General features: G+C 43.7%; 2 protein-coding genes across 4 annotated transcripts; one reads left to right on the plus strand and one right to left on the minus strand.

Annotated features, from left to right (window-relative positions):
* Positions 1 to 732: 732 nt before the first annotated feature.
* Positions 733 to 8,021, plus strand: dcxr (dicarbonyl/L-xylulose reductase). Its single transcript, XM_080456371.1, has 9 exons — positions 733 to 857; positions 1,782 to 1,859; positions 2,657 to 2,754; positions 3,105 to 3,259; positions 3,742 to 3,784; positions 3,892 to 3,991; positions 5,513 to 5,577; positions 6,921 to 7,038; positions 7,592 to 8,021. Exons 2-9 carry the CDS (start codon positions 1,808 to 1,810, stop codon positions 7,693 to 7,695), a joined length of 735 nt encoding a protein of 244 aa, XP_080312497.1. The 5' UTR covers positions 733 to 857; positions 1,782 to 1,807; the 3' UTR covers positions 7,696 to 8,021.
* Positions 8,022 to 8,030: 9 nt separating this feature from the next.
* Positions 8,031 to 15,623, minus strand: rac3b (Rac family small GTPase 3b). 3 transcript variants are annotated; one of them, XM_080456372.1, is made up of 6 exons: positions 15,483 to 15,623; positions 13,132 to 13,203; positions 12,546 to 12,663; positions 12,195 to 12,257; positions 11,448 to 11,607; positions 8,031 to 10,884 (listed from the first exon to the last, which is right to left on the minus strand). In XM_080456372.1, the coding sequence occupies exons 1-6, from the start codon at positions 15,515 to 15,517 to the stop codon at positions 10,754 to 10,756; spliced, it is 579 nt and encodes a 192-aa protein (XP_080312498.1). In that variant the 5' UTR covers positions 15,518 to 15,623; the 3' UTR covers positions 8,031 to 10,753. The 3 variants fall into 3 exon arrangements, with proteins under 3 accessions (XP_080312498.1, XP_080312500.1, XP_080312499.1); XM_080456374.1 differs by having other exon boundaries at positions 12,522 to 12,663; XM_080456373.1 differs by lacking the exon at positions 12,195 to 12,257.
* Positions 15,624 to 15,858: the final 235 nt, after the last annotated feature.

The raw sequence follows: 15,858 nt of genomic DNA on the forward strand, positions 1-15,858 counted from the left end.
CCTACCTGACTTGGTGTGTAATCAAGTTAAATGCTATTAGATTCGAAGATAAATTGGTGAGGGGAACCCAAAGATGCATGAGTGCTTTGTAGTGCAAGCATGGATTTTTAGCTGAGGGTAAGTTCATTATCTCCTGGATGGATATAATGGGAATGATGAAGAGGTTCAGCAAGAGGACAGAACAATAGGAGCTGACATAGTTCACAGTCGGGTGTACCATTTATAAGCCTATTAAGGCCATGGGTTTGTGTCAGATCATTTGATATATTAAGACAGTGGTTCTCAAACTTTCATGTCAAGGACCCTCAAATTAATATGGATTTGGCCACATACTCCTCCCCCCTCCCCATCTGACAATATGTTGTGCTAGAGACCCCCATACAAGATATGTTTTAAAATAGTTTTTTAGCAGATCTAGCTCACAGCGCACGTTGAGATTGGCTATTTTAGAATAGCCAAAGTTAAAGTAGGGTTAACTGATTTTGATGCAAAATGCACTGATTTTGATGCAAAATGCACTCATTTATCTGGGCCTGGGGACGCCCTGGAACCTCCTTAAGGACCCCTGGCAGTCCTCACACCCAAGTTTGAGAACAACTGTGTAGTGTGTATTAAGACACTATTTCAATTAGGTGCCATAAGCACTAGAAAATCAGTCACCTGTGACCTGGAAGATGTTTTCCATCATCACAGTGACTGTGCAAGTAATGGGCCAACCAGCAATAAGTGTCCCATCTTTTGGTCATTCACTTTTTTGTGGGACTTTAAACTTTTTTTGTGCAACAACACCGGGTCCATCTGATCACTGTCCAGGTCAAGCTGCAAGTTCTGCAACTTGTCTAACTGTCTGCAAGTGGGTAAGCATTCTAAGCAACGAGCTAGCCTCATTGGACCAAGACGGTCATAGATCTTTTATCGAGTCATTTGCGTTTCGCAAATGTCAGACTAGATAATAGCCATAGCTCACACGATGCTCGTCATGAATGAACTTCAACCTGGTGTTTGCACTTTCTCCATTTTTAGCCCGTACATCTACATAAACGTCCAGATTTCAACTATAAAGTACTTACGCCATGGCCACGGATGTTACAATGATGCACGGGCCCTCAGAAGTATCCTTATGTTCCGTATTGTTCAATAAAAAGCATCTTAATTCGACCGGTGACCGGAGTTATAATGTGTCAGAGTGCAGTACACCTTCCAAGCGATAGTGTCACGTAGTTGAAACTTGAAAGCATATGGAGAAAATACGGATAAAATGGCCACCGATCGGATTAAAATGTTTTTTATTGAATAATACGGGTACTTCTGATGGGCCGTACATCATTGTAACATGTGTGGCCATGGGGTCAGCACTTTATATTTGAAATCTGAACGTTTATGTAGATGTGGGGGCCACAAAGGGAGAAAGTGCAAACACTACGTTAAAGTTCACCCATGACTCATATAATATATGACAGTCATGTTTCAGGGCTAACTCGATAAAATAAATCCATGACATTCTTGATCCAAGGCTAGTAGCAAGGAGCAGTGTTTAGCAAATTTTCGCTGCAATTCAGAATGGTAGTCTCTGTGAACAGATTGTATTTTAATTCAGCCAATCTGTTTCAGAGAAAAGAGAATCAATAACCTAGCTGGATGCTAACGATTTTGAGCTATTAACTGCTCAGTAAAACTATAGACTAAATCGGTGGGACAGTTGTATATGAGTAACAGGCACATACAAAAGTGAATCTTTCCGTAATATATATCTAACATCCAGACTGTATGTGAATTCACAGCTTATCTTCGAGGACTTGACAAAACCATGGAGATTTCATTTGCAGGGAAACGGGCTCTGGTCACGGGAGCAGGAAAAGGTACTGTAAAAACAAAACCCCTTCATGTTTCCAAATGCTTACAGTGACACCATCTGGTCGCTTTATTAAAAGTTACACAGAGCCAGTGTGGAAAAAGTAAGTAAGTTACTCTGTAACAAGTAAAAGTATTGGCATTGATCAAGATCAAAATCAAAATGTAGGCCTACTTAAAGTACCAAAAGTAGAAAGTACTCATTATGCAGAATGTCCCATTACACAAGTTTTCAAATGAATAAAATGTATAAAAATCCTTTGAAAATAGCAGATCTACAAGCTCACAATGCACCGCAATGCATTGTAGATCGGCTATTTTCAAATGGCCGAAATGTATATGGCTAAAGTGGGTAATGCATGTTTTGTAATAGTAATCAAAATCTACTAAGTAACTATAACTAAAGTTTTCAAATAATTGTAGTGGAGTACAAGTACAATATTTGCCACTGAGATGTAGTGGAGTAGAAGTAAAAGTACAAAAAATTGGAAATTCTCTAGTAAAGTAAAAAAGGACTCCAAAATTGTACTTAAGTACAGTATTTGAGTAAATGTACTTAGTTACTTGACACCATCAGGCCGGTTTATTAAAAGTCACCCAGAGCTCACAGTACAACCTGTTCGAGCTGAAGTGCACTGTTGCAAGGGAAGTCCAACTATTCCAAGCGTAGGGGAGTCAATGGAAGAACCAGTTCCAATGTCGTAAGCCCTCAGACATGATAGGAATGCGTGTGTGTCACCCCCAGTGTCACACTGGGAGCTCAAGTGCATAATAGGCTTTGTGTTTATGGATATTTGTTCCTCAGGGATAGGGAGGGCCACCGCACTCGCCCTGGTGCGCTGCGGAGCGGAGGTCACCGCTGTGACGCGCACTCGGTCAGACCTGGACACCCTGGTGCTGGAGGTAAGGTATACCCCCCCCCCCACGCCCCCCACACCGTCCCACATACCGTACACACACACCCTGATCTCATTTCTATTCTGGGGGGCCCCACTTTGCGACCTCTGCACCCACAATCTCACCCTCCCACCCCCCCCCCCCCCTGCTCCAGCTCTCCATCTCGCTGTCCTATTGTGTCCCCCATTCCATCTCTCTGCTCATTATGATCACAGGCACACACTCTGTCTAGTAACGTCCCCGCTGCTCTTTTCATCTCTGCCGCCCCCTTTTGTTTCCACGGCCTCCTCCCCCCCCCCCCCCCCCCCGAGTTATTTGTTCCGGTGTCTGGTGTCATGTGGCTTGTCGTCCCGCAGTGTCCGTCCATCACTCCGGTGTGCGTGGACCTGGCGGACTGGGAGGCCGCGGCCGCTGCGCTGCAGGGCGTGGGTCCCATCGATCTGCTGGTGAACAACGCCGCGTATGCCGCGCTGCAGCCCTTGCTGGAGGTCACCCCCGACCAGTTTGACAAGTAACAGAGCCTTTCACCCCGAGTCATACTCTGTTGTATGATTGTGTAGCATGCTGAATTAGTCCTATCTACACGCTCACAGCAATGCGCTGCGGATGTGGCGCTTTGTGAGCTTGTAGATCGGTTATTTTCAGAATAATGTATAGGCATTATTCATATACTGTAATAGGGTGCATGTGGGTTTGTGTATAGTGGAGGGGTGGAGGGATTTAGGCAACAACGTTCATTTTCTTCAGTGCAGACAGTTTTGAGAGTAAGCCTGATTTATACTTCAGCGACAAATGTTGTGTGATGTCAATTCTGTTGAAAAAAGTGTTATTTTATGTTGCCACAAAAAAACATTATTTATTATTCTGAAGTTTAAATGAAACGTATTTTCATCCAGCGACACAATTGCACAACACTTAAGTCGCCAAAGCATAAATCAGGCCTCAGAATCAACGCCAAAGTATGAAACTCAAAAAGTCTCCCCCGATCTCCAGGTCAATGAACGTCAACGTGAGAGCTGTGCTCCAAGTTTCCCAGGTAAAGCAACATTCATCATCATCAGATCATTGCCATCTGTACAAATGCCTGGTTAGTTTGGTCATTTTGTCTCTCTCCATCTCTCCCTTTGGTTGGATCATGTGTAGATTGTGGCTCGGGGTATGAAGGCCAGAGGAACAGGGGGCTCCATAGTAAACATCTCCAGCCAAGCCTCTCAATGTGCCCTCAGAGACCATGCTGTCTACTGTGAGTAACTCTCAGTTCACACTAGCTAGTGACCACAAACACTGCAAGGGTGACGTAAGGGGAAAATGGCAGCTGTGTGATTATGCCATAATCCAAACAAAATGTACCATAATCATTACATTTTGTCTGGAAGATAGATAGTGATTAGACAATGTCCCCCTATATTCTTAATCTCCTCTCCTATTCATCTCTCCATCTGTGTGCCCTCTGTCTCCTTTGTCTCTCATTTTTACGGAGTGGCTCCGAAGGGACCCGCTAATGTGAACTGTGTGTGTGTGTGTGTGTGTGTGTGTGTGTGTGTGTGTGTGTGTGTGTGTGTGTGTGTGTGTGTGTGTGTGTGTGTGTGTGTGTGTGTGTGTGTGTGTGTGTGTGTGTGTGTGTGTGTGTGTGTGTGTGTGTGTGTGTGTGTGTGTGTGTGTGTGTGTGTGTGTGTGTGTGTGTGTTGATATTTGTTATGATGATGGTATGATGGATGACTGACATACAAAGACTATAAAACAATGTTTTGCCCAATTTGTGCCCTGCTTGGAACTCAGCATCAAGCGTTGGATTGGGGGTAAGTCCCTGTGACATACTAGCGTCATGTCCAGTAGGTGTACTACATCAAGCTCCTTACACTGAGGAAACAGGAGATAGGCTCCTGACCTAGATGCCACATGACTTTGGTTCCCAAGGCTACTTATGTATTTCCCCTGAGTAGACCATCTGTATGTCCAAACAAAAGTAAATCAATCACAGCAAACTACACAGCTCAGCTGACGCTTCTATACCAATCACAGTCCCCACAAAAGTAGACCAATCACAGCTAACTACACAGCTCAGCCCACGCTGCTATGCCAATCACAGCTCAAAAACATTACCACACAAACTTAAGTCAGCGTCTTGGCTCATCAGTGGTGATGTGTAGGCATTGTTCAAGATATACAGTATGCATGACACTGTAGCGTAGTATAAAAGAAAACGGCTCTGTGCATAACTGTAGTCCCAGTTTCATTTTCCCATAGCGTTGTATGATTGGATAAGCAGCAGATTTGAACCGGACACACATATGAAGGAGAAACAAAGCTACAGGCATGGGAAAATGAACTAGAGCAGGAAACGAGTACGCCACCTTCGGGTAACTGGGACTACAGTTTTACGGACAGAGCTGATTCTTCAACTACAGTTAGCTGAGGAAACGTTTTCAATATACATTATGCATTATACAAGATGTAGGCTAAAGCTCACATTAGCATGTTAGCACATCTTGTAGGCAATAGGCATTGTTCAAGATATAATACATGCTGAGTGCTGCCTGACACTGCTATGCCAATCACAGCATATCTCATGCTGCTAAGCTCCCCATAGCACTTTAATATATCATTGCTGCTTCATTCACAAACTATACACGTAGTAACTTGCTGTCCATAGCTACACACTGCAGAGGGAAGCGGCATGCCACATCGTTATTAGACCCTGTCTTATTTCTCTCTATTTATCTATCTCTCTTTCTCTCTCCTTTCTGGTCTGTTTGATTTAAAGGTGCCACCAAAGGAGCCCTGGACATGTTGACCAAAGTAATGGCTCTGGAGCTGGGACCCTATCAGGTACCAGACCGGCATTATGTGTTACACTGACTGGACACAATCAGTTATCGGAACTGCATTATGTATTACACTGGACCCTATCACATATCAGACCCGCATTATCTATCACACTGGACCTGATCAGGAACCAGACCTGCATTACAGTATGTATCAAACTGGATTAATCCATGTGGCTATTGTTACACTAGTGTGCTTGTAAAGGGAAACCTTCATGGGTTGTAACGGTTGCTATAGCTCCAGCTATAGCAATAAGAGGGAGGAGGGAGGATCAGTTCAGAATAAAACAATAGAACTGATAAGCAAATAACTTCAGGTCAATTTAATGTGCAAAATAATAATATTGTTTCAATTTGCAAAATGATTTTCATAAACAAAAACAAAACTGTCTTTTAATAGGTCAAACCAAATTAAATATTCAACAGTGACATTAATTCCAGGCTATTCCATGCAGCAGTTATGGCAAAATTAAAGTCCGCTCTTACCACCAGCACAACTCTTCCGCAAAGTTTGTCCACAGAAATCCTTTAGCCCAGAAATCCAAGAATCCACATGGAACCAAAAGTTCAGTCTCTTCTTCCAATGTGAAATCCAACAGTTACTCCAGTAGCAAGAACTTGTGATCAAATTATCTGGTCTCACTCCTCATTCACTCGGTCTCAGAGAGCCACACTCTCCAGGTGCCACAAACATTTGTCATCACACAATCATCTCTTGACGGCCCTTCTCAAGTGAGACAGGTGAATCCTGGGCGGGGTTTACCAATCACTGCCCAAATGACAGCAATAATGTGTACACCAACCATAATATGAACACAAAATAACACAAATGGTTTCTTATATAACATAAATCAGTACATTAATAGATAATGAGAAAACACAACATAATTGACATACTGCACTCAACCATCTCTAGCTATTTGTGCAATGCACAAGTATTCCATGAGTAATTATGGGTGTTGTACTGCAAACTGCAAACTGATCCACAACGGTTAGGGTTAGGGTTAGGGTTTTAACAGCGGGCGATTCAGGATAGTATTTTCCGGAAGTGCATTATATGTCTATGAGAGCCGGCAACTACTGGCGATGAGGCGAAGTGGGCGGGGGGACGATGTTGATCCCAAAAGATGGATTTTATTTATCTTTTGGACGATGTCGCCCCGGCGATCGTCCGGAGACTCGCCCGCTGTTAAAACGTACTGTAAGTACTTACCGTCCTGCATATGGGGGTTGATTTCCTCCCTCCTCTTTGCCCTGCAGAACTCATGTCTGTGAGGCGCAGACCATTTATAATACAATTTATTATATAATCCCTTTACTGCATTTCTGTACCTGTGCTGTGTGCAGATCCGTGTAAACAGTGTGAACCCCACAGTGGTTATGACTGAAATGGGCCGTCTGGGCTGGAGCGATCCGGACAAGGCCAAGACCATGACCTCACGCATCCCGCTGGGCAGGTTCGCAGGTCAGACTGTTTATTGCTACTGTTTATTACCTTGTACCTCGTTATCTTTATTATAACACACAGAGCACTGGTATCGTACAAACAGTTAATTGAACTAATCGGTTTAATCGGTTATAATCGATTTTCAAACTGAAACTAGTGGATTTACAGGGCTTGTATTTTCACTATCTTTGTGCCACACCATTGTACGGCCAAGTAGAAATTAGGGCTTAGTGGTTAATCAGATTCATCAATTTAATCGATAATAAACAAATCCGAATTTCTGCATTGAATCATTGATATACAAAGAATTAAGTATCCCAAAAAATTGCTTCCTGATTATTCGATTAATTGAAAAAGTAATCCAAAGAATAAGAAGATGATTGATAGGTCCAGCCCTACTCTCTCTCTCTTGTTTCATTTCCAAATTCTCTCTCTCTCTCTCTCTCTCTCTCTCTCTCTCTCTCTCTCTCTCTCTCTCTCTCTCTCTCTCTCTCTCTCTCTCTCTCTCTCTCTCTCTCTCTCTCTCTCTCTCTCTCTCTCTCTCTCTCTCTCTCTCTCTCTCTCTGTGCAGAGGTGGAGGATGTCGTCAACAGTATCTTGTTCCTGCTGAGCAATAAGAGCAACATGACCAATGGAGTCACTCTGCCTGTGGATGGAGGATTTCTGGCCTGCTGAGAGGGAATATTCAATTAGATTTGCACACGCCTGGAATTTGTAACCCTCCCTGCGTTGAACCCATCCTAACTAATAGGAGCAGTGGGCAGCTACTGAACAGCACCAGGGATGCAGTTTGGGGCTCAGTGTCTTGATTAACCCTTTAAGACGGGGAACGCATCTCTGTGATTTTAAGATTTCTTTGGCTATTCAAAAATAGCAGATATACAAGCCCATAGTGCGGCACCGAGTGCCACACTATATGAGCTTGTAGATCTGCTATTTTTTTGAAAAATAATGTTTTAAAGCGAAACAAATATTAAAATATGTTGTTCCAGGGACCCCCCAGAAGCAAAGATTTTAGTTATAAATGTTATATTGGTAAAAAAATATATATATATTCAATGTTCATGATTTTTCAAAAATAGCCAAAGAAATCTAAAATGAAAGAGATGCTTCCCCGGATTGAATGGGTTAAGGACACTTGTCGGGAGAAGCCGGGATCAAACCAGGAACCTTCCAATTCCAACCACTTCCATTACCTCCTTATCCACTGCCACCCCAATCCGGGTTATTGTTTCTCATGTCACTGGCTAGTGGCTGAACAAGAGCAGAAACACTTACTACTTCATCTGGTGTAATTAGATCAATCAACTGATTTATTCCGAGCTCTCTTATTGGTTTTCTCTCCAGCATGTGAACCCAAGCCAGTAAAGGCAGACTGTAACAGAAAGCAAAATGTCTTACATATACATTTGTATTTATTATACAAAATTGAAATATTTCACCACACAGACATGTGAAGTCATAAAAAATAAGACAAACAGTTGAAACAAGTATACAAGTCATCTTACATTACATACATACATGGCCAATGCATTTCATCATACAACCTTTCCTAAGAATTACAGTGGGTCAAATAAACCAGATAATTTCCATGCAATAGTAGTTTGTATTTTTTGCTGCGCTTCTCAGCTACATTTTTCACACCCTAGGCAGGACTGGACACAACATTATTCAACCACACAGTTGCTATGCCAACCAAAGACAGCAAGGAATTGCAGTGCTGCGTCTCGCCAGAGGAGGGAGACTGACACTCTAGTTCCACAAACCATACAGAGATGCATTTCATAAAGGTGCAATCTGCACTGTTTGCCACATGTGACAAATGGTACAATGATTGGCACCTTTATCTTACATAGTTTTGCAACATTTCTAAATTCAATGTGAGTGACTATAATCCTTTTAGCTTGAATCATTTTAGAAGTTTAAGAGCTAAATATTCAGGTACATGTAGATACTCATAATGCATTCCTTCTCTAAGGGTTATTCTGTACATCACTAGACTTGTAATCAATATCCCTTTTTCTTTTTTCTTTGTTGACCGTTGAAAAGTCTTGTGTATTACTACAATACAATATGAAATAGTACCAAAAACTTGACACTAAAAAATCTGCTTCAAACAATACTGTCTTTTAAACACTAACCCACGCTCGCTTTCTCATTGATACCAGCATGTGCTCATCTCCACACACACGCGCACACAAACATGCACACCCCCACATGCATGCTTGCGCCACACACAGGACACAGATAAGAGATCTAAAACAATGGGATAAATTAAGACAGATAATATTATTAAGACCCATGCAAGCTCTTCCACCTCAGAGGCAGAACTCAGGCAGCAAGGTTGTACAGCCCACATGTTTGGCATGCTTGTCTGTCACACGTTCACAGAGTTAGATGAAGTTACCCAGAAACCCCTGCCTAGGATCAGACCCATTTCTTAACCAAATGAACCCCAGCATCCCTATTCTGGGCTAGCCGTAGAATGGCTGTGATATAACGTATATTTCATATACACAGCCATAGATCACTCCCATGCCCTTCCGGGTAGCAGACTCATCGTGGCGGCATTAAGAGTTGTAGCCTTCCGTGTGTACTCGCCCAATAATTAATTGCTGCGACTTGTCCTCTAGTTTCATATCCATTTGAAAGTTCTGGCAGAAAACGTGTGTTTTGTCAAATATATCAACCTTTTAACAAGCTGCACACAGATTCTTCAGACCCACATTCTCCTACCCGACGGGCCTAAAATGATTGCAGGACTGAAAATATGAAAACTTCCTTTGGTGAGCATATGTATGGGGCACCTGTCAATTGTGTGTCCCATACTTATGTGCTCACCAAAGGAAGTTTTCATAATGTTCAGTCCTGCTAACATTTGGGTGAGTACACACACAGCGCTACAACTTTTGCTACTCGGGAGAGCATGGGAGTGATCTATGGTTGTGTATGGGATACATGAAATGTATACAATATCACAGCCATTCTAGGGCTAATTCTGGGCTTGTCATAATGGGCGAACATTCTGCGAAACCAGTAGAACTTTCGGCGAACAAATAGCAGATCTATAGGCTTGTAATGTAGCTTATAGATTGGCTATTTTTGCCATTTGACATACAACGAAGTATATAGGCTTTAAGTGGTTAAGAAAAAGAATTCAAAAAGTGTTGCATTTTGGGTACATCAAATATGGCTCTCAGTTAAAACATACAGTATAGCTCCAATTGACCTCAATCTGCCTGCCAATTGTATGAATTCATTCTCCATGTCACTGCTCACTGATCCAACATCAGATGTCCTGGGTAACTTCAAACCTGAAGGCGAATTCACAGTTCACTTTCTATTTAGTCAACACTGCATCAACTCAAGCAAGCATGGCTGATAACGGAGGGATGTCATGAATGAGATTAATAGACAGCTTTGTCAATTCTGTGCATATAAAATACAATTGCAACTTGATGCAGTTATGTATACAAAGTACATGGAAAGTCAATGCTTTTCATCGAGTGATGAACATATTAAGTCATGTAAAAAAAAACGTTTGTGTAGTGGTCTTGATACCATTGTCACTTTGAAAAACATGAATAGAAAGAAGGAAAACCTCAGCAGTGCTAACACTCTTTCTCTCTTTCTCTCTCTCTCTCTCTCTCTCTCTCTCTCTCTCTCTTTCTCTCTCTTCCTCATACACTCAGAGAAGTAGTGGTTGTTGTTATGTTGTTGTGTTATGCCATCCTCAGAACATGGTGCACCTCTTGCCCCTTTTCTTGACGGGCGGAGGGCAGAGCACGGCACGGATGGCCTCGTCGAACACCGTCTTCAGTCCTCTCTGGGTCAACGCAGAGCACTCCAGGTACTTCACAGCCCCTGAGAAACCAGGACGATCATAGTGTGTTAAAAGACGGGGAACACACTTAACTTAGGTTGGCTCTCGGTGCAATCGCCTCCCTGGGAAAATGCAGTGAGGCCGGTTAAAGGCACGGGAAGCGATTTCTGGGTTTTCTGTGCATTTCTAAATGCGACACTAGTTTAGTTTGAGGCACAACTGCTTACACTGAGAGAACGTAATGTAAAGCCAGCAAAAGATACAGTGATAAATCTGGGTGTGTTTGCATGTTTCTCACATCACATAAATGCATATGGACGTAGGCAGAATATTCCATGGCTTGCAAGTCAACGCACGTGTTTCAGCACACAGCCATCATCAGAATGTGCTGAAACAAGCCTGTTTGTACTGTTCTGCTTATTCTACTGCCTATTATTTAAAATCTATTTTCAATGTTATCCGTGAGGGCTGGTGTCTCCTTTCACCATTGTACTCCTCAGGCCCACGTACCCGGAAAGAAATTTAAATGAGAGTTGTACTCACACCCACCATACTCATACATATAGATAATACACAACATATCCAGCCCTCCAAACAGTCTCACCAATCTCCCGCGCCATGGCCAGGCCCTGAGGGTAGGTGATGGGGGAGAGCTTCTTGTCCCTGAGTCTCTCGATGGTGTCCTTATCATCTCGAAGATCCAGCTTGGTGCCCACCAGGATGATGGGCGTGTTAGGGCAGTGATGTCTTACCTCAGGGTACCACTGAGGCACCACACGCACACACACACACACGGGAAAAGTTTAGTTAGAGAGAGAAAAGTCAGAATACAGTGACTCAAGCAATGGACCCCATTCCATGACGACACCGAATAGACTCATTTGTGTCAACTATTACAAGAATCCGTGGATTGTGGAATGAAATGCAGAAGCGGCATACATTTGTAAGAGATTCACCTGAATGCACTGAAAGGATCTTGTTGAACCACGAAAGACTGCATAGAGAGAGTTTCAACTTCGGTCAAATTATTGCGATTTCACATGAGAGCACCTCAGGGCGCTCTGCAGCTGAAACCACAGCGTGCCGTCACTATTTCTACACAGTCTTTGGCCCCCTTCAGACCTCGCCTTACAACATTTAACCCATGACACATTCCACACGGAATGTGAGAGCGCTCCATGCCCCTAAGAACATTAAAAAGCACAATGTTCTAAGACGAGGCCTGGTTGGAGGCATTCACGGCAGACGACGCCAGGTGAAGCCATAGATGTGCCTCCTTATGGTCAGACTCGGCATGTGGGGGAAGGGGGGGTTGGGGGAGGCGGATCAAGGGGTCAGTCAGCGTACTGACCTTAGCTCGGACGTTCTCAAAGGAGGCCGGGCTGACCAGCGAGAAGCATATCAAGAACACATCCTGGGAGAGAATCAGAGAAATGGCCATTTGAGAGCAAAGTCTGTGTGTGCCTGCATGCGAGTGTGTGAGTGTGAGTGTGAGTGTGAGTGTGTGTGTGTGTGTGTGTGTGTGTGTGTGTGTGTGTGTGTGTGTGTGGACGCATGCACAGTGTCAAAAGCTGTGTGTCGAGGCCTCGGAAAGTGTTTAGAAATTAGTATGTTTTCATGTGTGTAAGAGAGAGAGAGCGAGAGAGATAACGCATAGATTAGGTAGGTATGTGTGCACAAATGCATGTGTGTGTTTGGATACCGTCTGTGGGTAAGACAGTGGTCTGAGCCTGTCATAGTCCTCTTGTCCTGCTGTATCCCACAGGCCCAGGTTGACTGGTTTTCCATCCACCATAACATTGGCAGAGTAGTTGTCAAAGCTGTAGGCCAGGGGAGAGAGGAGCACTTTTAGTGAAATATATATCAAAGCAATATTTGACCATTCAACTGCACGTGTAGGCTGTTAGGCTCGTTAACATAAGGTTGGAAATGATACGCTACAATAGTGAGCAAACTAGATATAGAGTCTAATAAAGGCGTGGCATTTTTAGTTATCGATAGTAGGTTTCTAGGTGTGCAGTTTGTAAACGAAGCGACGCATTTCTCAATGCGGTGTTCAGTTTACAAACAGCCGCACCGTGTCATGGTGTGTACGTCTGTTGGCTGCTATACAGCGAGTTGCGTTGTTAAGTTCCTGTTTTGTGATGTCACACACAGCTGTGATTGGTCCGCGTTCGTGGGGAATTACAGACGTACTGTACATACAGTACAGACAAACCCTGTTCTAGAAAACAGGTCTGGTCTTCGGCCCGGCCGGGCCATTAAACATTTGCATGTGGTTTACTCACACAGTGGGGATGTATTCTCCAGGGAAGGCATTGGTGGTGTAACTGATCAGCAGACAGGTCTTACCCACAGCCCTGAGGGAGAGGGAGAGCAAGAAAGAAAGAGAGAGAGCAAGAAAGAGAGAGAGAGAGAGATGAAGAGGAAGGAAGAATATAAGTATATAACTGTCTTGTAAGTAAAAGAAAAAACTAAAAAGCGTTCTAATATCTCCAATATTAAAGATCAATTGTGCAGCATCAAACATCTACGGTCAGATTCAAATCTTATTATCAATGCTGTCAAGTTTGAGAGAAACGATTAAAGGTAGATGAAAGAACAGCATCTGAGACCAAGACAATCTGCTGAGATATTTGGTGGCTCAATATTGTGTAGAGGTTTGTAATATAATGTAAGCCTTTAAACGTTTATGGGGTTAAAAAAAAAAGGAAAAGATCATTTTGCATGCGTGCATGAGTGTGTGTGCGTAAAGACAGGCCTCTCCCTCTTTCAGTGTCACACAGACAGTGTCCTACATTCACATTGCCTGGAGGGTGTAGTAGACCTCACACACACACACACACACACACACGCGCACACACACAACCTCCACACGCACACGCTTACACATAAATGGGAACAACACGGCTCGCATCTCTATTGCTCTCAGTCACACACACACACGAGCTGAATATCGGCTGGCAGTGTTTGTGTGCCCGTTCCGAGGGAAGATGTGCAAATTGGAAGTGGTATGGATGAGTATGGGGTGATCGCCGGTGCACTCATGCATGCAATAACGAGCGATCTTGTGTGTGTGTGTGTGTGTGTGTGTGTGTGTGTGTGTGTGTGTGTGTGTGTGTGTGTGTGTGTGTGTGTGTGTGTGTGTGTGTGTGTGTGTGTGTGTGTGTGTGTGTGTGTGTGTGTGTGTTGATAGAGTGACTGGTGTGTGCTACACACACACACACAGTACCAATGTTCGTGAGGGTATCACAATATTTGAGGTCAGTGGGTTTCACAGGCTGGGAGGAGAGAGGAGGTGGGAATGACATCAGGGATGGAGAGGAGGAAAAACAAGGAGTGGTAGTTGACAGTATGGCTTCGTGGGTGGTACAGACCACTAAATCAGAGACACACCGCTCAACGCCTTGACATCTGCATGTCATCTATTGATCGATGACCTCAGTGCACTGCACTGCCTTTTATACTTCAGATGTCCACTGTGTAACACATCCATCTACTCTATGGCTGAGATACTAAGGACATGGGATTTGACAGGTGAATCCGACAGGGAGGGGAAATTAATCATGTATCTCGCTGAAAATGTCGAACCAATACAGCTGAATGGCATAGATATAGCAGTATAGCCTGTAAAATGAAATGATAGACAAATGAAACACATACAAGACACAAACAGAGAAAGGCCAGGCCTATTATTGGCCACAGATTCCTCAGCGTGCATCAGCACTTCAGCCTAATTCCAACGGCCTAACGGTTGTACAGTACAAGGCGTGTAGGTGTTTCCCTCAGTGTTGCCACGTCCGCTTATTATACGCAACTTTGGGCTTGTTTTTCTGTTAAGATGCTTGTAAATATTGGTTAGTTACGGCCGGGTTGTGTTTTTTTTGTTTTTGTCTCGGTCGTTTCTAAAGAGTAAGTTGCTTGCTTGGGCTTGTTTCCAAATATTGTTTAAACCAGTGGTTCTCAAGCATTTTCATGCCACAATAAGTAATAAGTATTTGTCCACCGACCCCCCCCCCCCCCCCCCCCCCTCCATCTGAAAATATTGTGTGCCAGGGACCCCTCCATACGAGATTTGCGTTGTTAAAATATTCCAAAATATTCCAAATCCCCCCCCAGATTTAATTTGAAAATAGCAGATCTACACGCTCACAACGCGTCGCATCGCGACGCGTTGTGAGCTTGTAGATCGGCTATTTTCATATAGCCGGTGTATATGTTTAAAGTGCTCATGTGGCCTAATAATAGTCGTTTCTTTTGGGCTCGTTTTCCTAGACCTGGTTGCTTGTTTCTCTCACAGAATCTGGCAACACTGGTTTCCCTGCATAGCATCCCAAGGCGCTCTGATCGTAACCTACAATGGGGCTCAACACACAATACGAGAGAGGAAAAAACACCGATCGCATAAGTGATCGGGTGATCCAAAACATCCGAGAATGGTTCTACTAGCAAGCACGATCGCGTAGTCGTTTGCATTGCAACAACGATCAGACCTCATATAGACGATCGAGGCGAGACCACCCGTCCAGCCGCGGATCAGCCCCAGCCCCTTTTTCTCATAGCATCCTCCCATCCATTCGTGATCGCATCACTGAATCACACATCATGAAAAGAAATATAAATACATTAAATTTCTTACCCGTCGCCGACCACCACACATTTTATAGCTTGCATTGCTGGCGGCGTCAATAGGCTGACAGCAGCGTTAGTTTAAATAGATCCAACACAATTTGCTGTGTGTGGGTTTTAGAATGAGAGTAAAGCGGGCCAGTCCGCTCAGTGATGGAGCCGCAGTGAAAGGGCTCGGTGGATGTCGGGCACAAAGCCGAGTGAATCCGGAAAAGACCGAGGGTATTTAAAGAGACAGTGCCCGCATGCCCCAGTGACCTCATCCCAACTGTCACACTTTCCCATTGTTCCAACCTACACCCAGTGGTGGAGAAAGTACTCACATTTTGTACTTAAGTAAAAGTATCAATGCTACAATGTAGAACTGTTCTGTTACAAGTAAAAGT

Source organism: Gymnoscopelus braueri, assembly GCF_963280865.1.
Source record: "Gymnoscopelus braueri genome assembly, chromosome: 17".
Classification (NCBI taxonomy): Eukaryota; Metazoa; Chordata; class Actinopteri; order Myctophiformes; family Myctophidae; genus Gymnoscopelus; species Gymnoscopelus braueri.

What these genes read in the sequence shown, in the direction of transcription:
- dcxr (XM_080456371.1), top strand. Translation starts at nt 1,808, where the DNA reads ATGGAGATTTCATTTGCAGGGAAACGGGCTCTGGTCACGGGAGCAGGA. An exon ending in CAGAGACCATGCTGTCTACT is followed by an intron (nt 3,992 to 5,512) that starts GTGAGTAACTCT and finishes TTTGATTTAAAG; the next exon opens with GTGCCACCAAAGGAGCCCTG. An exon ending in CCCGCTGGGCAGGTTCGCAG is followed by an intron (nt 7,039 to 7,591) that starts GTCAGACTGTTT and finishes CTCTCTGTGCAG; the next exon opens with AGGTGGAGGATGTCGTCAAC.
- rac3b (XM_080456374.1), bottom strand. Translation starts at nt 15,517, where the DNA reads ATGCAAGCTATAAAATGTGTGGTGGTCGGCGACGG. An exon ending in GGAGAATACATCCCCACTGT is followed by an intron (nt 12,664 to 13,131) that starts GTGAGTAAACCA and finishes CCTGGCCTACAG; the next exon opens with CTTTGACAACTACTCTGCCA. An exon ending in CCAAACACACACATGCATTT is followed by an intron (nt 12,258 to 12,521) that starts GTGCACACATAC and finishes ATTCTCTCCCAG; the next exon opens with GATGTGTTCTTGATATGCTT.